Consider the following 27,759-nt stretch of genomic DNA (forward strand, 5'->3'; position numbering starts at 1 on the left):
TTGTTTGCATGGTGTCTGCAGAGAATTTGGATGTAATTCTTTGTTTCTTTATAGGAAAGCTGTTTTTATCTTCTAGCTTCTTTCAGGATTTTATCTTTGATTTTCTGTAATTTGAAGATGATATGCCAAGTTTTAGTTTTCCCAATTTCGTGTATGTTACACCTATGGATAGAGAAGCCTGGTGGGCTACAGTCCATGGATTGTGAAGACTCAGACATGATTGAGTATGCATGTACACCTTTTTCAGTTGTCCCACAGACCTTGCATATTATGTTCTTGCTTTTTTTCAGTCTTCTCTTTGCTTTTTGGTGTTTGAGGACTCTATTGATCTCTCCTCCTGCTCCGAGTTGTTTTTCCTCAGTTGTGTCCAGTCTACTAATAAGCCCATCAAAGCATTCTTCATTTCTGTTCCAGTGTTTTTTGATCTCTAGCATTTCTTTTTAGCATTACCATCTCTCTGCTTCCATTGCCCAGCTGTTCTTAAATGTTTTCTATTTTATCCATTAGAGCTATTAGCATATGCATCAGAGTTGTTTTAAATTCCTGGGCTGATAATTCCTATGTTCCTGTTACGTCTGGTTCTGATGGTTGCTTTGTCTCTTCAAACTGTGCTTTTTGCCTTTTGATGTGCCCTGTAATTTTTCCCTGATCGTTGGACACGATATACCTGGTAAAAGGAAATGCTGTAAGTGGACCTTCAGTCCTGTGGTCAGAAGTCGGGGGAGGGGAAGAATTCTCAGGTGATTATGTTTTGACCTTTTCATAACCCTAGCTCACTGGATGGTGAACTTCACAAATGCTTCTCAGTTTTTTTCCCTCCCTTAGGTGGACAGGATGGCTGGAGTTGGATATTTCCCATCCCCAGGTCAGTTAGGCCCTGATAATAATATCCCCATAGGTTCGGTTCATTTCAGTCGCTCAGTTGTGTCTGACTCTTTGCGACCCCATGAATCACAGCACGCCAGACCTCCCTGTCCATCACCAACTCCCGGAGTTCTGGTTAACTAATTTTCCCCAGGGCACGCCTCGTAAAGAAAAAAAAGGGCCCTGGCTTATTTCAAAATGGTTCCTTTTAGCTGCTGAATAGCATAGGGAGCTCAGCTCAGTGGGCTGTGGTGACCTAGAGGGATGGGATGGAGTGGAAGGTTCAAGACAGAAGGGATGTGTGTATACATACAGCTGATTCACTTCGTTGTACAGCAGAAACTAACACAACATTGTAAGGCAATTATCTTCCAAAAAAACCCGTTTTTTTTCCCCCTGCTGAAAACCCAAGGGGACCTTTCTCCGGCATTTACCGTGGGAATCTGGTCAAATTCCTGAAGAGAAATACCACCATGTAGTGGGGGGGCCCCCTTATCATTGGACCCCCTGGAGTTCTTAACCCTCAGACTTTTCCACACTGAGCCTCCGCCAATTTGTCAGTTACAGTTTGTGTTTTCCTACCCGACACTTGTTCCCATAAGGTTTCTGCTCCGAGTCTCTGCCATGGTAGCTGTGAGTCCTGTATTTGCTCTTATCTCCATTCTTGCAGGCAGAAGTTGCTCTGTGTCCTCCCCTCTTAAAGACCCAAGAACAGGAGTTGATTTTTCAGTCTGCTCAGTTTTTACTTGTTCCTGAGATGGAGCCCTGACTCCCAGCCTCCTTACATGTGGAATCAGACTCTCTGGCAATTTTTAACCTCAACACACAAACAAAAGGTATATACGCACAGAGTTTTAACGTCAAAGAACTCTGCAAGACAGACTCAGGAAAGTCAGAGACCTAGCCCCCATCATGCCACACCTGATTCCACTCCCCGGAGGCCACAACTTTCAGGTGGTGGTAAGTGCTTGGGGGTGGGGAAAAAAAGCATAGAGGGCTTAAGAAGTGCCTCCTGGTGGAGTCGGTTGCAACTTTAAATAGGACATTGAGAGGGTGTCATATGAATGGGAGGGGAGGACTCTTGTGATGCTTACTGATCCTTACAGGGTAAGCCATCTGGGTAGAGGACTGACAAATGCAAAATCCTGTGGACAGCAGTGTGTCAGGCTGATTTGGATCCTGCCTCCCATGGTGATGTGTAGAATACCCCAGGGCTCTTGTTATAATGCAGATTTTGATTCAGTAGGTCTGGACAGGACCTGAAACTCTGCATTTCTAATAAGTTCCCACATGATGCTGATGCTGCTGGTCCAGAGACCTCAGTTTGAGTTGCAAGGTCCTAGAAAGAGTTAGGAGATGAGAGGGTGGGCAAGGAAACCAAACCCAAGTCAGAAAGATGAAGTGAAGTGAAAGACCCTAAGTGGTGTCCGACTCTTTGTGACCCCATGGTCTATACAGTCCATGGAATTCTCCAGGCCAGAATACTGGAGTGGGTAGCCTTTCCCTTCTCTGGGGATCTTTCCAACCCAGGGATCGAACCCAGGTCTCATGCATTGCAGGCAGATTCTTTACCAGCTGAGCCACAAGGGAAGCCCAAGAATATTGGAGTGGGTAGCCTATCCGTTCTCCAGCAGATCTTCCTGACCCAGGAATCGAACTGGGGTCTCCTACATTGCAGGCGGATTCTTTACCAACTGAGCTACCAGGGAAGCCCTCAGAAAGATGAGCGGGGACCAGATCTTGCCGTGCCTTTGAGTACACTGGGAGGACTTGCATTGTTATTGTAAATGAGATGGGAGCAGGGAAGTGTTGTGACCTGGCTTACATTTTAGAGGCATCTCTGTAGGAAGTGTATTAAGCACAGATTGTAGGAGGGCAAGGGTGATTAGAAAGCCACTGAGTGAACCCAGGTGAGAGATGGTGGTGGCGGGACCTGGACCCCAGGGGCAATGTGACAAGTAGGCAATGCCAACAGAATTGCTACTGGATTGGTTGGAGGAGCGAAAGAGAAAAGTAACTTGAGCGCTTGGAAGGATGGAGTTGCCATTTATGCCAGTCTCTTGCATCCATCTTCTGTCTCCAGTACCACTGCCACTTCTCTAGGCAAGCCCCATTCATTCCCATTACTGTAATTGCCTTCAAACAGGTACTGCAAACATCTTCTTGAGAAATGGCTTTGTTAAGTCCAGGCCTTTGTAAAGACCTTGCAGTTGTTTACAGAGTCCATAGTCTAGCATGGAAGACCCTTCTTCCCTGGGTCATTACTCACCTTCATGAGCCCCTGACTCTCACCCAGGGATTCATGACCTCACCATCATGATGGACACACTATGAAGGATGAAAAGCTGTGGGATACTTGCGATCCCTGGCGTGGCTGCCCTTAAGCCACCACACTGTCCCCCTTACACTTGAATCTACTTTTGTTATATATCCTTGAAGAAAGCAAACTGTTTGCAGACTTTGCCTTTATTGTGTATGGATGTGCTTACATCACTGCCACTCAGCACCAGCGTCACTTGGGAACTTAGTACCAATGTAAGTTCATGGGCCCCACCCTAGACCGCTAAATCACAATCAGATGGCAGGACCCAGAAATTGGTTGTAACAAACTCACCAGGTGATTCCTACACATGCTAAGCTTGGATACAGAGTGGATAAGACCGCACCGCAAACTGAATATCAGTAGGTTCTGACATATTTGGGAACAGCTGATCTAGGCTAGAGGGCTCAAACCTGGCTGCACATCAGGACCACTGAGAGAGCTTTCAATCCAACAGCAGTGCCTGGGCCTCACTGCTGGTGATGCTGATTCAACTGGCTGGAATGGATCCAAGTGATCCCCGTATACCACCAGGTCTGAGAACCTCAGGACTCTGACAGATTGATCTCCATTCTGTGTCCCATACACAGCCAAATTTTCTGCTTCTTGCTGCTGTAGGTTACTCTACCTGAAGTGTGTGCCATTCCATTTACATACTGTCTGATATACCCATTCCAGGAATAGACTGAGCCCCCAAACAGTTTCTCTTCAAACAGGTCTTGGGTCCTCTTCTATTTCCTGAAGCCACGTGGGTGGCTTCTATGGCACTCGTAGCCAAATAAGACCCCAACATTGTTCTCTTTGTTAAAATGAGGCCTCATTCAATGAAAAGGTGTTTCTCAAACCCTGTTTGTTCTATGGACTAGTAGTGTTCAGTCATATACTAATACTTATTTGTGGGAGTGTTCTTTGGCAATAAAAAATGAAAACTGAGAGCTACTACATACCATGTGATTTCTGCACATCACTCTCCAGGTGTTTTCACCATCCCCAGACCACAGCTTCTCAACCTTTTTAGTAAGTATTGCACCTTTTTTCACGGAGCTGAAATTCACATAAAAGTAACCATTTTCAAGTGAACAATGCAGTGGCATTTAGTACATTTGCAGTATTGCATCATCACCATCTCTTCCAAGTTCCAAAATAGTCCCCTCACCTCAAAAGGAAACCCTGCTCCCATTTGCAGTCACCCCTCACCATTTCCATTCAACCTCCCAGCCATTAGGCATGTTACTTCTTCTTAGTTTGAATCAATTTGCTCTTTAGATAATTGGGGATGCTGCTTTTTCAGGTTGTTAGGAGAAACAGGCAGGTAATGTATATAGATTGCCCAGCACTACATACATCAGGTACCTAATAAAAGGTCAGGTCCTCACCTTTGCCCTCGGCCGTGTCATTCTGGTGTCCTAGTGCCAGATTCTACAGCACTCAGAAGTAAGGAAAGAGGCTTTGTAAATTCTTTCTTTAGAAAAACCTGTACTTAATTTCTATTTTTATTTTAAACCCCTTTTTATTTCAGAATTATTTTAGATTTATAGAAAAGTTGTAAAGATAATATGGTTCCTGTAAACTTTCACCCAGTTTCTTCCATAATTAGGGTTAACCATGGGCCATTTGTCAAATGAACGCTGGTGCATACTTGATGTGGATTTCACCATCTTCCCCACATAATGCCCCTTTTCTGCTCCAAGATCCAACCAGAATCCCATGATGCAATTCGTCTTCATGTCTCTTTGGTCTCCTCTGACAGTTTTCATCTTTCTTTGCTTTTCACGACCTTGAGGGTTTTGAAGAGGACCAGTTGGGTATTTTCTAGAATGTCCCCCAATTTCACTTTATCTGATGTTTTCTCATGGTGAGACTGGGGTTACAGGTTCTGAGACATCAGGTAGTAGCACATGGTAGCACGGTACCCGAAGAACTTACCACCAGCGATGCTGACCTTGAGCATGTGCATAATGTGGTGTTGGTGAAGCTTTTCCACTGAAAGTTGTTATTTCCCCTTTTCTCTTCCCTGTTCTTTGGGGAGGGAGAAGGTCAGGAAGAGGAGGGGAGGAAGAGTAAGGTCAGACCTCTAGAAGGGGCAGGATCTACAGCCATTATTTAGAATTCTGGAAGATTTGTCTCTTCTCCTCCTTTATTATACAATCACTTATCAGTATGAAGTCATGTATATCTCTTTTATACTTTGGGTTATAATCCAATTCTCTGTTATAGATTTTGTTGCTTCAATTGTTCCATTTGGCCACTGGGAGATCTTTCAGATTGGCTCCCACGTCCCTTTGACATGCTGCAGTCTTCCCCCAACCCCAAGATCTTAGCTTTTGATATAAACTGGTATTCTTCCCCACCTTTCCACTGAAATTGCTTTAAGGCCCTTTAGGTTACAGTGGTTTCTAGATTGTTAAGCCAAACTCTACTAGTCTATTCTTAATTTACCAGAACTTTCTGTGACAATACTGTTAATCTCTTTCCTCCAAATTCCATTTCATTTTCTAAAAATTTATTATGGAATTTTCAAACATAAAGCTACAGATAAAAGCATTACGAACTTCCATGTATCCATCACCCTACTTCAACAATTGTCAGCATTTTGCCCACTGTGTTCTCTCTCACATGCTCTGCCATTGGGACACATTCTTTAAAGGAAACCCCAGACATCATATGAGTTCAACTGTGGAGTTTTGTCTTCAACAGATCAGAACTTTAAAAATATTTTATTGACAGTTCCTTATGCACCATGACCCCTTCTCCAACACACACTTCATAAAAGTCCATTTGCTGAAGAAACTGGGTTTTCTGTCATTAAATTTCACAATTCTGGATTTGGTTCATTGTCTTCACAGAGTCTTATGTTAGTCTAGTCTTTGAACTTCCTATAAATTGGAAATTAGATGTAGAGTCTTTATGAGATTGTTTTCATACTTGCAAAATATTTCCAGTATGTTTGATACATAACTCAATTTATCTATATTTATCTTAATTATATATATATACACATATATTTTAAAAAATACTTCATTGGTGGGGAAGTCAACTTCCTAAAGCATCACAATAGAAGGCGTATTGTCCAGCTTTTCCAATTGTAATTTTCTCTTTAGAGACACTTCTAGCTCCTGATTTTCTCCCTTTTTGTCTTTGCCATTTCTCTCAGTTCCCTTCAGACTCTTCTGTATCTGTGGGTTAAAGTCATTGTCTTCAGGGCCCCACTGTCAGTGGTCCATTCCTAAGAGTCTATATGTGGTCTCCCTTTCCATATTCCTAAGGCTGAGGACTCAGAAGTCTGTATTTTTTTGAATATTACTGTTTTGTTTAAATTAATTTTAATATTTATATTTGGGGGTTACACTTGTTGCAGTGCACAGCTTCTTTCGTTGCTGCACACGGGCTTTCTCTAGTTGTGGAGAGTGGGGGCTACTCTTCATTGTGGTGTGAGGACCTCTCATTGCCATGGCATCTCTTGTTGCGGAGCATGGGTTCTAGGTGTGTGGGCTCAGTAGTTATGGTACACAGGCTTAGTTGCTCTGTGGCATGTGGGATCTTACTTCCTGGACCAGCGATTGAACCCATGTCTGCTGCATTGCAAGGCAGATTCTTAACCACTGGACCCCACCAGGGAAGTCCCAGAAGTTCGTATTTTTGATGCCGACTCTCTCCACTGAGTTTGAAGCCCAAGTATCTGGTGACCGCCACCATGTCCCTGGATGTCCTGTGAGCTCTTCAAACTCACTGTGACCCCAAGTGGAGTTAACTATCTTTCTTCCTAAATCTGTTTCTCAATGTTTTGTTTAGCTCAGTGATGAGAACCACCATCCAAGACAGAAACCTGAACCATTCTACAATTTTCCTCACCTGCCCCAAATCGCCAAGCCACAGACCATCTGTTTCCTTAATAGCTCAACTGTGTCCCCTCTTCTCGAGGTTACAGGCTCAATTCTAAAATTCAGATAAAGAACAAGTGCATTATCCAGAGTCACACATTCTCCAGCAGGACTAGAGTCTAACACTGTGCTCCAGCATGGAACATACTGGAATCTTGCTGAGCATTGTAATCAGCTCCAGATTCTTCACCATGCTCTGGATACACTGTGCTTTACACAGGTTGTGAATATAGCTGTCGAGGCTGAACTCAGCAGGGCGAAACACCTAAAAGTAGGGAGTTCAGGAGTCAGAATACTTAGGTTTGACCCTCTCTTCCCCAACTGAGAATGAACTTAAGCTGGTTAATTTTCTGTGCTTTGGTTTCCTCATGTGCAAAATGGAAATAATATTTCACCACTTTCCTGAAATCTCTGAACCTCTGGAAACTGGAAGTCATATTTCATTGTTTTCAAATAATTTGTTTGGCAGCCAAACCTAACTTGACTTATAAGGATATGAGGACAAAACCTGAGGTGAATGGAACTGGGAATATTTATGGTGTTATTCCGCTTAGAATATTCTTCCATTTTACTGCAACAACTGACTTTGATGACAGGCTGCTGCCCCAGCCCAATGAGACCAGTTCCATAATATGCTATTTGACTTTTCCAAAGTACCACAATGTCTGAATTCTGAAACACATCTGATTGAAGAGTTTTGGAAAACAGGTTGTATGCCTGTAATAGCTACTTCACAGGTTTGTCATAGGTTGCTTGCTCAAGAAATTCAGTATTTGTAGAGCGATTAGAAGAGTACGTGGCCCCTGGTAAGCCCTATATGAAGTCAAGTCATGTCCGACTCTTTGCAACCCCATGGACTGTAGTCTACCAGGCTCCTCTGTCCATGGGATTTTCCAGGCAATAGTACTGGAGTGGATTGCCATTTCCTTCTCCAGGGGATCTTCCCGACCCAGGGATCGAACCTGGGTCTCCCACATTGTAGACAGACGCTTAACCGTCTGAGCCACCAATTACTTAAAGCCCTATATAAGAGTTTGATAAAAAACTTCATGTAATAGTTAATCCTAGAAATGAACTGAAAGAGAAATGATTTTGTCAGAAGTTTGCTGAATTTTGGGGGCTTCCATCAAAGCTGGGTTCTACAATAACTTTTGTTATAAAGAAATGAAACATCAGAGAGACAGAGAAACCCCTCTGGACGGGGAAAGCTGGCTTCTACCATAACTTTTGTTATAAAGAAATGAAACATCAGAGAGACAGAGAAACCCCCCTGGATGGGGACTCCAATCCTCTCACTGCCCAGAACCAAACTCTTATTCTGAAGCCGGTGTGTGTGAGTATTTCCCAAGTTAATCAGTTTTAGTTCATAAATAGGCGTCCATGGTATGGATTCTTTAGAAGAAAGAATGATCCAGTTCCAAGTGTTGACGTCGCTTTGGTTAATTAAGAAGCCCGGCCCTTACCTCCCTCCTGAGCTCTTGCAGCGGTGCCCCCCACCCTCGGTGCCCACCACCATGTCCCCAAGGGAAAAGACCATGGTCCAGCTAATTGGGATGGAAAGGACTAAACATCTGCTGTGTGAATGAATGAACAAGTGATCACACAAAGGACATCGGGGTAGAAGGACAGGTGGGGCTGAGGTGTCAGGAGCCAGTCCATCTGTTCCAAATGCCGACAGGGAGATATGTCCCCTTATCTGGAAGAAGCTCCACAGCCAGGACTTCTGTTGGCATTCTTGCAATTTTTAAAGATAGGCAATAGATAAGCATCAGCATTGATTGTGTATATACCACGTGGCCAGCGCTGTGTGTTTTCCAGGCACTGACTCCAGGTGGTTCTCAAGGTATCATGAAGTCCTACGTCAGGAGTGAGGAACACCAAGGCCTGGGAGGTGAAAGGCACTCATCGGCAAGGGTGGGGCCAACCTGGGGGTTTCTCTAGGGGAAGGTAGCAGTCTCTTTCGGGAGGATAAACACTTCACTCTCAAATTGCCAAGAAAACTGCCATAATTAGAGGCTTCAGTTTGTATTTCTGCCTCACATTTATTTTCTATTTAGGCGTACAGGTTTCAAAGAAAAAAAGAGACAACCGCTAAAGATTTGAAATTTTGGTCACGTGTCACCACAGGGGAAGTTAATTCTGATTTTTGTCTGCAATACCCAAGCACAAACTGTACTCCAGTAATAAAACACGAGCTTGGAAAAATAAGCACCTGGGGCTGAGGAAAAGTAATGTATTTGTCTCAGGGCAGGGGCTGAAATGCGCAGCTAAGTGTTTCAAGGGAGAAACATGTCAATACTCTTATCTTTTCACCAACCTTTGATGGATGTGCTAATCTTCGCAGGTCAGCGTGGTTCACCCTGGCAACGCACCAAAATAACTTATTTAAAAGGCAGCTGGCTTTTATAAGTGGACTGAGACATCCATTTTTAGGTTTTTGTTCCCTGAAATATATTCTCTTATCAAAACAGTATTCACTATATGTAGTAAGAGTTCAATGACACCTTTGCTACCACCAAGGAGACTGCAGAGGTGAGCAAGTTTGGGAATCACTGTCCTCGGCTCTCAATTCTGGATGACTTTCAAGCTCTGTCGAGAAAAGCAGGTAACCAGAAGGACATCAGACACGGATTCTCATTCCTTTAGAGCAGGAGCTGGCAAGCTACCACCCACAGGCCAAACCTGGCCTGTTTTCATCAATAAAGTTTTATTGGCATGTGGCGATGCCCAGGCGTTTACTCACCATCTCTGGCTGTCTTCCTCCTGCAAGGGCAGAAATGAGGAGTTGGGACACAGACCATGCAGCCTGAAAGCCCGAACTAGGAACTCTGGCCCTTGACAGCACATGCACTCTGGTGAGCTCTGTACTGCTGGGCCAGCAGGTTTGCATCCTCCGCAGCGGGGCTAGAGAACTTGGGGTGGGAGAGGACATCTGAGCCCCTGAAAGCCTTTGCCTAGCTCAGCTGGGCTAAAGAAAGAAGAAAAGAGAAACATAACGACTAGGCAGGATCTGCAAGTAAGAACTTGAATAAACTGGTCACTCTTATTGACATTCAAAACCAACAGGATGGATATGAAATTATCGTTTTATATTGAAAGAAAACCTCTCTTGCAACAGGACATGTTCTGCCCACTTCCAGGTGGCTGGCCTTATCACTACCCCCAGGGGACTTGGGTGAACATGCTAAGTTGTCGGCATCGAGCCCCCTTTCCCTGAGAAGAGCCATGGGAGAGGGGGAGAGGGCGACCGTGAAAGGCAACCAGAGGCAGAGGCAGGTGGGGGGACCCTGGGGGCGGGGCTCAGAACTTGAGTGGGATGACGGGCCAGTACTTGGGCTGCTTGCGGTCGCAGTGCTTGTCAAAGCTGAGCTGCATGGCCGTCTCCATAGCCTGGATCTTGGCGGCGCTGGCCCCGTACAGGCGCTTCATCTCAGCCTGGCGCCGCTCTCCAGGCCGCTCGGTTGGGGGCAGTGTGGAGCGGCCGCGCTTGTCGCAGTACAGGCCGTGGTCAGCATTCACGTAGTCTTTCAGGCGTGCTGCATCCAGCTGATGCTGCCGCCCTGGGAAGCAAGCAACATGCTCTGTGAGCCAGGTCATCTCAGCTGGCCCTCACTTCCCTCTGCCTTCCCCTTCTAACTGTCAGGGCACCTGGCCCTAACCCGCTGGCTGGGAGCTTCTCAGACTCGAAGGCGTAACCCATGTGCCGTGATCACTATCTCCTTTAGGAAGCACATCTCTCACTCACTCAGCACCCCAAACTATCCACGTTCAGCAATGGGCCTGAAAAACAGAGGAGAATAATGCAGCCCCTCAGGTTTCTCTGGGTCCACACGGCTGCCCACAAGCTGCCCCATGAGGCGTAGCCAGTGGTACTCCCGTGGGTTCAAACACTGGACTTGGCCAGCTGGGAAAGGAAACACTTCCTGCCAAGTCCAGGGCTGCAAGTAGCAGTAATTCCCACCACAAGTGAGCTGGTGGGGGAAAAACAATCACCTCTGTGGAAGAGGTATGGGTTTGAGGTCATCTGGAAAAGGGTGAGTGCTAGCAGCTAGACAACTTGAGGATGAGAAACGATCCCCGCACACCTCCTCAACACAAATCACACGTGAGGAAAGGTGAACGGGTTTCAAGGCTGGCCAAAGGTAGGAAAGGCCGGAGAAAGCATGCTTCTGCAGATTGCAGGAAGGCCTCTGTGCTGCCTGCAGCAGCCCACAGGCCGCCTTCCCTCTGGATGGATGGGGCTTTTCCTTCGCTCCAGGCCAGCTTAGGCTCAACTTCGTGATGGTGGGTTATATGCTCTCATCTCATCTAAATGGATTCTTGCAAAGCAACACATATTTACTCAGGTTATCCTCCCCTCTCTGTTTTTACGGTAATAAGTCCTAGTAGCATAACTTTTATTCTTATGTAAACTAGAAACAACATAAAAATGTCAACAAAACCTAAGGTCAAATTTTAGCCAACTTACAGATTTTTGTAAGTGACTGTCAAGAACAGAGAATGCACACCTTTGTAGCCACTGCTGCTACCAAGAGAAATGCTACTTAGTAAGGACTGAAGATGGTTGTAGGGAATAAAACAATGATATAAATCATTTTTTCCTTGGTTAAAAAAAAGAAAGTAGAATGAAAGCTCAGTATGCAAGGGAACACAAGAGTGAGCACAAGTGAACTGCGAGATATTTATGTGCCTATGCTAATTGATGTGGCTAGGTACAGACACTCACAAATCTCATTCACTTATAAATCACATCGTGGAGCTGGAGAGGAGTTTTATAAGCTTGGAGACATTAAAAATGCATGTGGCCATTTCTGTCTTAGCGTACCTGCAGCTTCTTTTTATATAAGGAGGTAGTACGTGGATAATCCAAATGACTGTCAAGCAAAATAAATACAATATAACTGTTACCTTATCCACACAAAAGACAGAATTGACCTAGTGTAAAAGGCAGAACTAAACCAAAATATTGGCCTGACATGCAAATGAATGGGAAGTCAACAAGCATTTGTTTCTCATTTCTGGTCTTTCTGGCAAATCTGAAACTTCAGGATTTAAGATGTTCAATTCTCATATGGGTATACGGGTGTTTCAATTCTAACCGCCCCCCCACCCCCACCGCCAGGGCCAAGGACTTCTCTTCTGAAGGCTTGGCATCTCCATCCAAGCCAGGGATAGCAGAGCCCCCCTGCTGCCTGTGACAGCCTAGGACATGTTGATAGTCCTCAGGCCCTGAGGAAACAGTTTCACACGGTCCCTCAGAGCCTGTGCACGTGGAGGGCAGTGGTTCCCAGACCGTGGGCCTTTCACTCTCAAGCCTGTCCTAAGACTACCATCATTCTCACTGACAGGTTTAGTGACGCAACAGATGTTGAACTTCCTGTTGAAATCAGTCTCTGAGTTTACAAGTTTTAAAAAACACTGGAACCTTCTCTGTCTTTAGTGTTGCTCTCTGCCGTAAGAATGTGTGAATTTAACCTTTTTACTTCTGCATCTTTATTTGTTTTCCTTGTAACTTACCATGACTATTATCATGATGCTTCTTTCTGCTGCCCTTCTGACAAAGACTCTCATGGACATCGTGCGTGCTAAGTCACTTCACTCATGTCTGATTCTTTGTGATCCTAGGAACTGTAACCCACCAGGCTCCTCTGTCCATGGGATTCTCCAGGCAAGAATACTGGAGTGGGTTGCCATTTCCTTCTCTGGGAGATCTTCCCGACCCGGGGATCAAACCCACGTCTCTTATGTCTCCTGCACTGGGAGGCGGATTCTTGACCACCAGTGTCACCTAGGAAGCCTGCATAGCGGGTAGTTGCCCTCCAACATAGATCAGAGAGACAGGAAGCAGGGCCCCAGGCACCAGCGGCCTACCTGTGGGAGTCCACCCTGGGGAGGGCACTGTGGCCTTTACTCACCCCATCTCCCCAGCCCTGGGGAGGCTGCAATGCCTGACCCAAAGCAGGTGGTCAGAAGTAGTTGTCAACAGAAAGCTCGGGCAAAGGCCATACATTATTCTTTTTAAACAACTGTCCCTTCCAGATGCTGTTGGAGAAAAATGACAACCCAATGATAGAGAAACAGATGCTCACCTCTCAAAAGGCACTGGGCAGAGCCTCTCCCAGAGGGCCTCTGAATCTCCCTGGGGAGAGGCACTACTGAGTTGTAGTCTGATTTTGTTCCCTTACATTTGAGTTGCTTTACCTTTACTTACATACACACACCCAAGTTCTAACATTAGACTATTAATACAGACGTGAAACCTGGTCAGCTTAAAACCAAGCACATTCAGACTGGCTGGACTGGAGGCTACAGGTGGTGCATGAAAGTACTTTAGTGCACACTGACCCAGGGATCCAAGAAAACCTCAGATCAATACTCATTTGAGGGCATCCACTTATTTTGGGTTCTATTTATTGCTTCCTCCGTCCCAGTGAAGGAAAGGAATGTCAATCACTGGCCATTTTTCTTTCTGTCAAAACAAGGTGAGGGCTCAGCCAACCAGATGGCTGACAAGCAGAGGAGCTGAACATCACACTTCAGATATAACTGGCCCTTGTCACGCAGACGTCAGTCATTTTTCCTGAAAACAGCTGTGGGACTCAGTGTTACTAAGCACTTTTATCGTACAGGATATTTGCCCAAGGCAACTTGCTTTAAAACAAATCGGAGTATCTTTGTTGATTCCACCTTTAACACAGGGTTGTAGTGGGGTAAACCGCCTACAAATTTCCAGCTACCCAAAACCTCAGAAGCTCAGGGAATTTGGGGATGTAACTACAGACTGAGATGATTCTGGATTAGGGTGCATCCCAAATCCAATGAGAGTATCCTTCTGTGAGACAGAACAGGGCATATACAGACACGGGGGAAACCACAGGAAAATGGCAGCAGAGACAGCGCCCTTGTTGCCACAAGCCACTGAAAGCCAGGAGCTGCCAGGAGCTGGAGGAGGCAGGCTGTAGCTCCTTTCAAGGTGTGGCGCTGGTGACACCTTACCTTTGTCCTTCTGGCCTCCAGAACTGTGAGAGAAGAAACTTCTGTAGTTTTAAATCACACAGTTTGTGTAATTTGTTACAACAGTACTAGGAAACTAATTCCAGGGTTAACATGCACATAGAGCTAAAATAGGAAACACAGCATTAGACCATCAGGGAGAAACTCTACTCGACTCCAGCTGGGTTCAGGCTATATAACCTTGATATTTTCACCTCAATCTACACATTCACATGATGCTACCAATGTAGACTTCAAGTCTATAAAGGAAAAAAAAACTATCATGGGAAGTGACTTGGACTTCAGAGACCCTGACATAGCAGGAAAACATTTATTCAGTATTCCACAGATAATTAGCCCAAAGGCAGAACATTTTGGAGGACAAAGCATTAAGACAAATGAGTGTTAAAGAATGTGATTTCCCCCCATTTTTCTAGGATTAGCATGTCTGGTTATATTCTCTGCTGTGTTGCCAGGATTAATGACCTCAGCAGAACTGAGCGAAAGCACAGACTTGATTTATATCACTAATGCCTTGTTTCTGGCTCGTCAGCAACACACCCAGAACACAGGTGCTTGCCAAGAGCTGGAGCCGTTTCTGATGGGTCTTCTCCTCTCCTCAGCCTGCATCCCTGACTCCATGACGAATGTAGTCCCCAAGTCCATGGGCAATCTCCATGTTTACTTTTAGAATAAGAGTCTCACGCTCTACCAACTGAGCTAGCCGGGCAGCTTACTTTTAGAATGAAAGTGCATTTCCAGCCCTCCCTTCCATTTTTCTAGGGCCATTCACACGTGTCCTCTCACAAACTTGTTGATGCCCATCTGAACATCTGGACTAGATGAGACACACACACGGTGGAACTGTGCTTCACCAGCATGCTCCTACACTTGAACCTCACTGACGAAACCAGGATGGCTCACTAGACACCGGGCCGTAGACTTTGCTATATCCTCCAGGTTTTCCAGGGAGGATGGGCTGGGGTTCCAGCAGACTGACTGAAGGCTCACTAGGAAGCCTAGAGTCTACACCTTCCTGCTTGGGGAAGGCGGTGGGGAGTGGGTGTGGGTACCAAAGAGTGGAGCAGACACGCCCATCACACGCACACGAACCACATCTGGGCCCTTCAGTAAGAACAGTGCTTTGAGTGCTGCACAGGCATGCACTGACCCCTTTCCTTTCCCTCTCATTGCACACAGATCCAGTACCTCAAAGCTGAGCGCACACTCCATTTCTCCACAATCACTTGGTGGAACTCCTCTGACAGCTGAGCCCACTGGCTCTTCCCCTCACTTGCAAAGCTACCCATGACCTGCACCCCAGACAGCTCTTCTAGTATCCTTTTAAACTTGATTTTTGTCTTCTCTTCCCACACCAGTTTATGCTCTTTGAGACAATGTCCCTGTTTGCACCTGACATCTACCCCCAAAATATAGGACTGGTTCTCAGTGAGACAACAGTGGTGTTTGTTTCAGGGGGCCTCCTTCTTAAGTATTAGGATGAGGACCTCACAGTCTCAGTTCATTGTTATTTATGACTAAAAATGATGCCTTTATTAACCTAACAGTTATTTTTCCTAAGAAATACCTGACAACACAGTCAACCTTTTAAAACTTCACAACCATCTAATTTCCCTTAAGTAATATTACCAGTGAAGTTTTAAATAACAGAAATAACCATTAAGGAAATGTGATATAGAACCATCAAAAGCATGCCTGTTACCCCTGCACAAGAGGAGTTCTTTATTTATCATAGTTAATTAAAAAAAAAATTTTATCATGGAAATATGTGAAATTAGAGATTCTCTAGAACAGTAATCACAAACAAGAACACGCTGTCCACGCTAAAGGATTTTATCCCAAGAAAACATTAAATAAGACTCAGATGACACTAAACTGTAAAATGTATAAGTTCTTGTGGAGGTGAGTAATCCGGAAAAAGCTAAATCTTTCAAGTTTATCTACGTTTTCCCTTGCTAGTAATATCTGATACAATCTATGTTCTCTAAATGATTCATGTGATGGGCTGGGTTTGCCCTGATTGAATAAATAGCTTCTAGTGGCTCGAAGAGCAAAACAACTTCAACCAAATATTCACACGATGCAGGTCCCTCATTTCTTTATTCAAACATCTCCCAGCTGTGTGTGTAGCCGAACCTCCGTGAGCATTTCTAGCAGAGGTAATGGATTGGAAAGCACTGTGGGCATTCCAATTACTTACATCTGAGTGCCATCATTCATGACTGCTCCGAGGAACACATATTGATCCTGTACACCACTGAAAGAGCTGCTGGAAAACCTGGCGCTGGTGAAGCCATGCCTGTTATTTTTGGAGGGGCAGCATCAGGCCCCGGCAGCTGCTTCTCAGAGAGACCATGTCTTTAGTGAGAAGATTCAATTCTGACACCAAAGCCTATTCTCACCCTCGCCAGACAACTCTCATGTCTCCCAGGAACCTGACAATGCTTCCAGGGCAGATGCCCTTGTCTCCTACACTCACTCAGAAACTTCTAACTCCTCACTTGGGTATAGATGATATTTCAGGTTTATTTTAAATTAGCAGGTCATTCAAAATGGCCTTTTATGGCTGGGGTTTGCTCCCATCCTTAATTACAACTTCTGTCGCAAAAGTAGCGCTCTTTCTGGCAGGAAGAACATGGTCTTCTGCCTTGGGTAAGGACAAGAGAAATAAGCACTGGCTTCCTCATATTTTATTTTCCAAAAGCTTGTAACAGCATTCCAAACACAAGTGGACATGCTCCAATGACGACCCTCCCTCATCCGTTTATATACTTTTAAATTAGACCCATGGTTATTCCCAATGTATTTTGAAAAAAAGTAAAATTTATTTCTGAAGATCATGGAAAGACATGTATTCTGTGTGTAATAAAAAGTAGTTTTAAAAAGACTTGTTTGGATGTACTTTCTGATATGCAAAAAAGAAGCCAACAGTTTAATCAAAAGAAGGGAAGTAGAACAACTGAACGAGTAGTGAGAACCACAGGTAGATACTAAAGGCCACAAGGCTTTACACACAGCCCACTGCTCAGTTCCTTGTACTCTGCTGCTGCTGCTAAGTCATTTCAGTCGTGTCCGACTCTGTGTGACCCCATAAACGGCAGCCCACCAGGCTCCCCCGTCCCTGGGATTCTCCAGGCAAGAACACCGGAGTGGGTTGCCATTTCCTTCTCCAGTGAATGAAAGTGAAAAGTGAAAGTGAAGTTGCTCAGTCGTGTCCGACTCTTAGCGACCCCATGGACTGCAGCCCACCAGGCTCCTCCATCCATGGGATTTTCCAGGCAAGAGTATTGGAGTGGGGTGCCATTGCCTTCTCTCCTTGCACTCAGGGGGCATCAATAAATGCTCACCAACCCATAAGTAGGAACATACAGATCAATCAAGATGTAAATGAAATCACACATCCCCCAGTTTCTATGCCTCTGTTTACTAGAAAATTCTAAGTAAAATATATATGATTAGAATGCAATAAAAACAATATTGAGACTGCCTACCAAAGAATTGATGCTTTTGAACTGTGGTGTTGGAGAAGACTCTTGAGAGTCCCTTGGACTGCAAGGAGATCCAACCAGTCCATTCTAAAGGAGATCAGTCCTGGGTGTTCTTTGGAAGGAATGATACTAAAGCTGAAACTCCAGTACTTTGATCACCTCATGTGAAGAGTTGACTCATTGGAAAAGACTCTGATGCTGGGAGGGATTGGGGGCAGGAGGAAAAGGGGATGACAGAGGATGAGATGGCTGGATGGCATCACCAACTCGATGGACATGAGTTTGAGTGAACTCCGGGAGATGGTGATGGACAGGGAGGCCTGGCGTGCTGCGATTCATGGGGTCGCAAGGAGTCGGACACGACTGAGCGACTGAACTCAACTGAACTGAACTGGTTGTAATGGGCTTCCCTGGTGGTTCAGATGGTAAAGTATCAGCATACAATGCAGGAGACCTGGGTTCGATCCCTGGGTTGGGAAGATCCCCTGGAGGAGGGCACGGCAACCCACTCCAGTGTTCTTGCCTGGAGAATCCCCATGGACAGAGGTGCCTGGGAGGCTACAGTCCATGGGGTCAGAGAGAGTCTGACACAACTAAGCAACAAAGCACACACACAGGTTGTAATAGGGAGAAAAGCATTTGTATATCTGTTAGAGACACTTAAAATGCAAATGGGCTGGTGACTCTTAATAGTAAGCAAAGTACAAAGAACAACTTTAGTTTTTTGTGGCAAGTTACTAAGGAATTAAAAAAAGAAAATTCCTACTTTCTGACTGAAGATATAAGACCATTATCACAATTCTCCAACCCTAGGGACAGACAGCCACAATGAAGGATCAAACAAGAGAGGGTAAGTACCAGGCATTTTGTTGCTCTGTTTAGGTTCTCACTGGTCTCCATTCTGAAGGGAGCTTGAGATTTAAGACTTGGTGGCTTTGCAGCACCAAGGCAGTCTCTCAGTTGTGTACCAGTGAGCTGGCAACAGTACTTTAGGAACCGAATGATCTCAGGGACAAAATCTCCTTCCTAAGCTTGTGCTAGATGAATAAGCACAGAGATTGGACAGACCTTGGTTTGAATCCTAATAGCAAATTACTAGTTGGTCTCATAGAACAAGTCCAGAAACCTACTGAGGTTTCACACGTGAGAAAAGTCCAGTTTCCTCATGTGTGAAATGGGCTTAAAGCCCTGAAGGACTGTTGTATAGGTTAGGGAATGCATACATACACACACGCATGCAAATATATTCCACCCAGTGTACTGCCTAAAATTCAGTGATAGAGGTGCTATTAGGATAAGTTTTGTTCTAGAATTTAAAAAGGGCTTCCCCAGTGGGTCAGTGGTAAAGAATCTGCCTGCTGACCCAGAAGACACCGGAGATGCAGGTTTGATCCCTGGGTGGGGAAGATCCCCTGGAGAAGAGAACGGCAACCCACTCCAGTATTCTTGCCTGCAGAATCCCATGGACAGAGGAGCCTGGCAGGCTACAGTCAGTCCATGGGCTTGCCGAGTCAGACACGACTGAGCCAGCCACTAAACAACCACCACCACTACAACAAGGATTTTTTTTTTTAAAGTCCTATATTGAAACAACTCTGGAAAACTAATGTAAGTGAGGTACCACATCACAAGTGCTTTTTCCAGGCTTAGGATTCGGTTTGACTATTACCTGGACCCAAGTAAGGGGTTAGAAGTTTGTACATGAGGGCAGGAAGACAGGCCCAAGGCGGGGCAGGCTGTACTTACGGAGCTCCTCCTGGTGCTGCTCGGTCTCTGCGAAGTACTGGCGCAGCTCATCCGTGATCACCATGTTGCTCAGGTCGCACACTATGCCGCAGTCATCGGACTCGCTATCGTTGTCCTCTGCGAACCGGGCTGGCTTTTCTGTGCTGCGTCGTTGTGGTCCCGGCTTGCCGGGACGTGAACGCCTGCGGCAGGCATCCCTGGAAGCCGAAGGAGACTTGGAATGGGACTGAGGACTTGTGCCACCCTTGGCGGCAGGACTCTGGGCAAGATCAGTGGCTGGGTAGTACCACGGGGAAGGGACGACTGATTCCACCGCCTTCTGATAGGCACTCTGGTGGCTGCGCATCCATGCCATGGCTTGATGGTAATGCTGCCAGTACCTTGCATAGACTGGATGAGAGGACCAAGACTCGGGAGCCTGTGTGGATTCCGACTGCAAAACACAGAGACTGCAGGCTAGACACCACATGGGTTCAGCCTCAAAAGAAACCTTCAAACAGTCAATCAACTACCTTTGTACTGTGTATCTACTAAATACCTCCTCCTCATTAGGATGCCTGGGGGCCAAAGACGATATAAGACAGGTCCACGCCCATGAGTGCACACTTGTTCTGAAGTACTTGCGCATGACGTAGGCACTGAACAATGACTGAGGTGGCAGCCCATGATAAACTAGCTGCTGCTAAGTCGCTTCAGTCGCGTCCGACTCTATATGACCTCATGGACAGCAGCCCACCAGGCTCCTCTGTCCACAGGATTCTCCAGGCAAGAATACTGGAGTGGGTTGCCATTGCCTTCTCCAATGCATGTATGCATGCTAAGTCGCTTCAGTCGTGTCCAACTCTATATGACCTCATGGACAGCAGCCCACCAGGCTCCTCTGTCCACAGGATTCTCCAGGCAAGAATACTGGAGTGGGTTGCCATTTCCTTCTCCCTGATAAAACTAGGGACAGAGGCTAATAATAATCATTTTTAGATGACATGCAGGGAGCAATGAGGAGCCACTGCCTATCATCCTGGACCTTTCAACCTGCTGCAATGAAGTGACCAATTCCAAGTTAGAAATGCCTGCCAAGAAGCATGGGGATTACTGAGGATGATGTTCTCTGGTCCCTCCCTCTCTGGCCCCTAAACACCTGCGGGCCCTCAGTGCCTGGGACAGAAGCTGACTAGCCACGCATCCCATGGTGCTTTACTTATAGCTTTCTGATGTATCCCTTTGTTCTACTCCATCATGCAATGAGACACTAAGACTTTTAAAGTGAAAATGTACCTTTTTTTTTCTCTCATGAGTTAAAATGAAAAATCTTACCTTTGCCTCCATCTCTGACTGTGAAAGTCCAAACCGAGCCCTGAAACTAGAAAAGAACAAGTCCAGGGCAGACATCTGGTCAGTCCAGTGGTGTGAGGTTTGTGGCCATTTCCCCAATAGCTACCTCTTGTGATTCACTGATATGGCAGGAAACATCTCAAGGTAAAGTTTAATTTGCAGCTGCATCTTTTACAACTTATTTAAAACAGACTTAAAATTTCCCCCTCCTGTTCAAGGGTTCAGAGATGCTCAAAGTGCCAGCATGTACCAGAAGGTACCTAAGAAAAAAGTTAAACAAAAGCAATAGCCTAAAACCCATGAGAATTTAAGCATCTATGAGACGAAACCCCTAACACAACGTGATGCTGAGCAAACAGGTACTTGGGTTTTGAAACTCTGGAAATCAGATACTGAAGGAATCCTATTTCTCCTACTTCACTTAATTATAGGGTAGAATCTGAAAACCTCCAAGCCTTAAGAAATAAACTCGACTTATTCTGTAACCTCCATCAGATGTTTTGCTATGGTTAATGTGGAAAACTGATAAGTTAAATTGACCACATCTTTTAAGATTTAGACTAAAGAGAATGATTCACATTCTTTTTAAATATAAGCAGCTTTCAAATAGAGTATTTCCAAGAGGACTGACATGGTCTTCTGTAAATTTATCTTAAACACAGCCCACACTTCTTGTTACCTGTTCTAAATTCACACACACATAGTAAATGTAAACTGGGGGAAAGTGAACAAATGCAGTGAAAATACAAGTGTAAATGAATGTTCACATTAGCTTGAAACTATAAAGGCTTGAAACATGAGCAAGTATCTGAAAGTGTGGCTAACTGCTATGTGCTTTATAGGCTACTGAAGAAATATATATAAAAACAGTCAATACAATTAAGGAGCTAACCACCTATAGAGGTAAAATGAACACAAGAGAAATTATAGTAGAAATCAGTGTATATTAATACTCGAGTGCTAAAGGGTAAGGTGTAGCCTTTAAGTGGCTAATTCCCTCCAGTCAGGTTTTCTATCTCCACCACTGAAATCTGAACAGTTTTCTGAGTGCCCGAAGCACATAATGACATTAAAGTGAATTTCATGTGATTCTTAATCAAATTTGTTTCAGAAATTAACAATTAGCATAGGAATTAAATTAGAAAAGCCTAGGAGACATCTGTGCATCTTGGGGAAATTAAGAGTTTTGAATCCCGACTTCTACACCTTAGAAAATACATACTGCAGCCTACCAGGCTCCTCCATCCATGGGATTTGCCAGGCAAGGGTACTGGAGAGGGTTGCCATCGCCTTCTCCATACTTAGAACCAGATCAATGTAAACATTAATTATCTCAAACTGGGAGATCTGACAGCTTCCAATATGTAATAAATATTACTGTGATTGAACACTACTGCAGATCCCAGACAACCCTGTTTTTACTTATAATTGGGAAAGTCCAGTCTGGCTTTAGAAGCAGTAGTACCAATATTCTGCAAATACACAAAATGGCTTATGAAAGGCTCCCCTCTGCAGAGCGAGAAGTCAGGCACGTGTGACAGAGTAGACAACTGTTTAAGAGGTTCGAGTGTAATTCATCACGTTTGCTAGGCAGTTCAAATGTCAATGGCTGTGATTAAAAAGGGATGGGAGTGCTAATTTGAGGAGTGGTTACTTATGTATGCATTTGATTCAACAAATAATTTGACAGAAGGACTGCCATGTTCCACTGCCTCAGAAATCACTAAAGGCGCTCTGAGCACTTTGGCAAGAAAGCAGCCAGGACAAGGGGCTGGGATGAAGAAAGCCAGTTCCTGCACTTGGATCAGAAGTCACTCAGATTCAGCCCTGGGTGCCGACTATCAATAAAGCATTATCAATTCACTGCCAAGAGGTTGGCCTCTTTTAAGACCCAGGCCATGAAGGAAAGATGAATTTACATCCATCATGGAATACAGGCAACTTTGTCGATTTTACTGATTATGCTTTCCTCATTGTCTAGCCACTAGGACACTTATAGTGCCATCTTCCAACATGTTTAGAGTCCTCAGGCTCTACGTTCAATATGCTGCTCCTTCTGTCCTTGGCTTTATTATTTTCCCTCCTCATATTCCAAAACATGTGTGTCATATGCTTTTACATCTTAAGTATCTTTAAGGTTCTTAAAATCCTATAGATACTCAATTAAAAAGAGTATTGATTATATGTGGAATCTAAAAAAAAAAATACAAATTAACTTATATACAAAACAGAAAGAGACCCACACAAGCTTATGGTTATCAAAGGAGAAATGGGGGGGGGGATAAGTTACAAGTTTGGGATTAACATATACACATTACTATATATAAAACAGATAACCAACATGGACATACTGTATAGCACAGGGAACTCTACTCAATATTTTGTAATAACCTATAAAGGAAATGAATCTGAAAAAGAATATATGACTGAATCACTTTGCTGTATACCTGAAAGTAACACAACACTGTAAATCAACTATACTTCAATAAAAATAATAAGTAAAAAAGTTTTCTTTAGGTTGAAAAAATAGTTCCTGAGAATGAATGACAAATTAATCAATTCTCTCTCAAATCAAATACGATAAAGTATAGAAAAACATGTCTAAAGAAAGAGTAGCTTGCAGAGACCTTTATAATTACTGTTAGCTGGCTATTTCCAGTATTACTCTTGGTATTTTATACCAGCAAATTTTTTTCTCTAAAGGGCCAAATACTCTGGGCCTGTGGGCCACATATCCTGCTACATAGCCTTTCTCTTTTTTTTTAAATTGAAAAGACCACCCAGTAACAATGTAAACAGCATTCTTAGTCATGGGCCATCACTTGCCCACCTCTCCCTAATGTTAATCCATTATGATGCTGTAGAGACCCTGCCCTCAGTACGCTAAGCATCCCACATGTTCCTCGCTTTGCACTTAGAAATCAGTGGAAGAACTGAGATTCTCACACAGCTCAGAAGTTACCAGGCTCAGAATAAGACCAGAGCAAACAAGAAAACTGATTATGACCAATAGAAATCATGGTGACCAGTTCCTAATACTGGGGACAAAAGAATCCTGTCTGTGACTAAATAAGCAAATCGGACTATTTCTTAAAGCTACACAGACCTTAAAGACTTAATTAAGAACAAAACAAAACAAAATTCTAACTCCTGGAAAAGAGGATCAATCAACAGGGCTTAGAAAGCACATGCAGTGCCCTGATTTCTGCTGGAGATCCTACAAGCTGCCCGGGCCTTGCAGGAACTCAACAAGGGACAGGAAGCAGGAGAGAGTTCCGAGTGTCTATTCCCTGGAAGAAGGAACCCATATCCTCCCCAGCTGACCGCATCTGTCAGCACCCAAAGGAAGGTGAGAACCTCCTTGAGGAATGGGCCCTGTTAACTTTTTTAAACTGGGTACTCTTTCCACACAGAGAGCTTAAGGACCTAATAAAACTGCTGGGGCTTCTGAAAAGCCAACATTAAAAGAATTCTTGACACTACCACAGTACTTTCACACATTACTACCATCTCAAAGAAAAGAAAGCTTATGGGAACAGCAGATGGGAGATGCCCTTTCAGTGGTCTTTAATTCGATCTTCCCTTCCCCACCTTCCCAGGAGCGTCTCGTACTCTTTTATGGCGCCTGGCTTCGTGGCCACTCTTCTCCTAGTGGGAGGTGGAGCTGATAGAAGAGAGAGGGTTGATGTCAGGGGAGGCTGGGACCCACAGCCCTACCAACTGGGCAGCCCTCCCCAGGGAGGACAATGGCACAATAGTCACTGCCCAGCTGAGCCCAGGCGAGCACAGAGGCCCAATTCATTGTCTGTCCTCAGCCAACAGAGGAGGAAGGAAAAAAACAGCACTGAGGTCATTCACGAAACACTGCCGAGGCCCACAGGCGAAAGACAGTGCCTCTGAGTCTTGAATGATACATTTTCCCATATAGCCCTTCTTAAAAAATGCACTCATTCTTCAATGACTCGGCTTATCCTGAGAGATACATTTAAAAATGCCTAACTATCCACGAACAACAACAGACAAGAGCTTTGTGGTTTTTGATGAATAAAACGTGACTATTTCCATTGAGTCCTTAAAAATTTCCACCAAGCAGTTGAAAATTTCCACCTATAAGCAATGTGGCTTTGTTGAGAGGTAGTCACACTGTATACAATCTTTTAACTGCCTATTTAGATTCTTATAAATATAGGGTCTAGGACACCTCATAGCAACCAGATAGATGAAACACAAATTCCCTTTGAAATGATAATGGATATTCTATAACTGGATTTTCCTCTCTATCCTGCTTTCCCACTAGAATACTGAAGACTGAATACATGAAGACTCCTCTACTTTGAGTTTTGCAAAGAAACACATTTAGTGTTGGTCATTAAATAAGTTATGCAGGTTTCCTATAAGGCTCTCAGTAATTTGGTTCTTGAGGCAACCATAGAATTTGGGGGATCTAATTAGGCCTTCAGTATACATTGTTTCAAGGTTGAAAAAACCGGGTCTGCTGGAGACTGCTCAAAATGAATGACTGCATGGTACAGAAATGTGAATTACAAAAGACAGTCACATGAGGTTCTACTGACTCTCTGGATATGAGGTAATAACCCTATCAAAGATGTCTCCCAATAACACACATGCTGGTAGCAACTTCCTCAACTAATATAAATGAGAAAAGGAGGTTTTTGGGGAGCAGAGCTTCTTGTTGTCACCCCTAGCTACAATCTGAGGCTGGCAAATTCATCTGGCTTGCTGCCCTCAGAGGCTCCCTCCTGCGGCTTGGCATGGTCCCTGCTCAGTGATTTGGACATCAGAGATGGCTCAAGTCTGAACGGCCTTTTCCCACCCTCAGCAGGCCAAGCTCTATTTCTGCCAGGAACAGGCCTCCTACAAGCCCATGAGCTGGGGTTCAGAAGGCCTGCCCCTCTCTGCCTCTAACAGTTCAAACTGATGGGTGAAGGAGCCCTAAACCTGAGTTTGATTTCCTCTTCATTCCCTCCATTCCAAACCCCAGTTTACTCTTCTGGTTGTTGCTAAAAGAAGCTATATCACAAAGAAGGCACAGGTGGGGAAGCAGAAAGGCTGAAAGGATAGTTAACAATTCTTCTGTTTCATACAAATCATACTGCACCCACTGAATGGCACTGTTTCATTTGTCAGCAAGGGTGAGGGATTTGTGAATGTATTTATTCCCAAGTTCACCAATCCCCATGTCACTAACTCACCAATTCCCTGTGTGAAATACAAGGACACCCCCAAACAAAACTAACTCCTGAATGATGAACACAACAGGCAATGGAAAATTAACCAAAAAGGTCTAACCATGACTAGTTATTTGGAACCAGTCACTTGGAAATAGTTACTTGGAATGAAGTTCCAAGAGTTCAGCATCTATTTTGTGAATTCTCCAACCTCTACTCTATGCTTATTTGTTCAATTTTTCTCCCTATCCTTCTCATCTCACCCTATCCTTAAATGTTGCACCCTAAAAAAACAAAATACTCCTTTGCCATCTATAAAACACTTTTAGAATTAAAATTCTCTCTGGAGCTTTAGTTTATATACTTGCCTAGCACAGCAATGAATAATCCGAGTTCTGTATGCCTTACTGTGAACTTGCCTTCAGTTATGCCAATCCAGAGCTACTAGCTAATGGTCTTTGAAAATGTATTTTTGTTCACAATGCCATCCCAAAGGGACTGTTACTCCTATAAACTATATTAGTATAAACTGTACTTGTAAAGGTTACAGCCTTCACCGTGTGCCCGCAGCGGGGAAGCGCACAGGGTAGAAGACCCACGGCGCCTCGCCCGGCCACCCTTGGGTTGCCCAGAGACCAGAGGTGGTACCACGAGTCGGGTCAGCCAGACACACCACACAGGAGCCTGGGAACTCTCAAAGTAATGCCAGAAATGTGATTTGTGTTATTAATCTTCACTCTAGACTTTCAAGTAATGTTCTGACTTAAAGTGAAAAACAGCTGAATACAGAACCTAGCTTGTGAAACAACTTTTAAGAAAAACATTCCTGAAAAAAAATTTTTTTTTCAGAACCATCTGGTCTATACTAAGGAACTCTCAAGATTTCAGAGCTAAAAGGTACTTCGTTGGCCACTGGTTTGACTTCACTTAATTACTGAGGAAGAAAAGAGGGAAAAGACCTTCTCCACCTCCTCAGGTAAGGAGCAGAGAAGGCTGTAGGTGCCAAATATTCTCCAGATAACTTCCATCAAAGCCTCAGATCTCCCATAGAGGTCAACATGCGAGGGAAAAGAGAAAATCCCAATTTTTGGGTAGACGGGCCAATATCCTAGACATCCTTCTAAGAACGAGGCTGACCTAGGCTATCTTCTGTTCCAATACTGGGCTGGGTGGGTAAAGCGAGTTCACCTTTCAGACCTAGCTTAAAGTGTTACCTGGCACATCAGAATCGCATGGGGGCGCTTTCAGAAAAATAACCAATACCTGGGCCCCACTTCGAGAGATTTGAACTTAACTGGTCTGGGATGGAGGCCCGGGCATTTTAAAGCCACCCAGTGATTCTAATGCACGGCAGAGCTGAGAGGCTCTGGAACCCGTCCCCTCTCACAATTCACCACCAGTGATTTAGGGGGTCTCATGGGCCTCTGGCCCATCTTTTGCCGCGGGATGGTGATAAATACGACAATGTGATAGCCAAGCTCTAAGCTCTCCTGGCCTCTGAGGAAGTCAAGCTCACGGGACTCCAGGCTCTTCCTTCACTCCCCAAATGAAACCCAACCGTCCCCAGAGGGGACGCGTCACCTCAAAGGCTCGTAGCTTGCGAATCCTGGGCGGTGGGCGAGCTGGGACCTATTTCCGCTTGGAAACTGGCTGAAACTAGTGGGCGACCGTTACGGGGCTGACTACAAGAAGGTTTCCGGCGCGGATCGTGTGGCTGCGACGCGCCGGAACTCCCGCCCTCTCCGCGGTGACGTCAAATCAGCGCCACGTTCCGCACCACGCAAGGGGCGTGGCGCGGAATGGGGCTCCTCCTCTTGAGGCGGAGCGTGGGGACGGCCGTTATAGTGAGCCGATCGCGGCACTCGGGTGGGAGCGGGTAGTGGGCGGGATCGGGTAGTGGGCGGAGTGTACTCGTCTCTGCGCGG

At 44.8% G+C, this 27,759-nt stretch overlaps 1 protein-coding gene across 6 annotated transcripts; it reads right to left on the reverse strand.

Annotated features, from left to right (window-relative positions):
• On the reverse strand, positions 1 to 27,595 carry GEMIN8 (gem nuclear organelle associated protein 8). Of its 6 annotated transcripts, none has more exons than XR_006548884.1 (8): positions 27,416 to 27,595; positions 20,628 to 20,673; positions 19,601 to 19,746; positions 19,314 to 19,510; positions 10,397 to 10,625; positions 9,809 to 9,828; positions 4,132 to 9,654; positions 1 to 667 (listed from the first exon to the last, which is right to left on the reverse strand). XR_006548884.1 is itself a non-coding variant. In XM_044937564.1 (5 exons), the coding sequence occupies exons 2-5, from the start codon at positions 20,637 to 20,639 to the stop codon at positions 9,970 to 9,972; spliced, it is 738 nt and encodes a 245-aa protein (XP_044793499.1). In that variant the 5' UTR covers positions 20,640 to 20,673; positions 27,416 to 27,592; the 3' UTR covers positions 9,858 to 9,969. The 6 variants fall into 6 exon arrangements, 2 of the variants coding, with proteins under 2 accessions (XP_044793499.1, XP_025131609.1); XR_006548883.1 differs by having other exon boundaries at positions 4,132 to 4,228; positions 7,037 to 9,654; positions 19,314 to 19,746; positions 27,416 to 27,593; XR_006548886.1 differs by having other exon boundaries at positions 19,694 to 19,746; positions 27,416 to 27,591.
• Between the last annotated feature and the right edge of the window lie 164 nt (positions 27,596 to 27,759).

This window comes from Bubalus bubalis, chromosome X (assembly GCF_019923935.1).
Source record: "Bubalus bubalis isolate 160015118507 breed Murrah chromosome X, NDDB_SH_1, whole genome shotgun sequence".
In the NCBI taxonomy this organism is placed as follows: domain Eukaryota; kingdom Metazoa; phylum Chordata; class Mammalia; order Artiodactyla; family Bovidae; genus Bubalus; species Bubalus bubalis.

Excerpts from the sequence above, each read along its gene's own strand:
- GEMIN8 (XM_044937564.1), bottom strand. Across the intron at positions 10,626-19,313 it reads GCAGCACCAGGAGGAGCTCC|GGCGGCAGCATCAGCTGGAT; the intron begins GTAAGTACAGCC and ends CTTGCTTCCCAG. Across the intron at positions 10,034-10,396 it reads TGCGACCGCAAGCAGCCCAA|CCCAGCTGAGCTAGGCAAAG; the intron begins GTACTGGCCCGT and ends TTCTTTCTTTAG.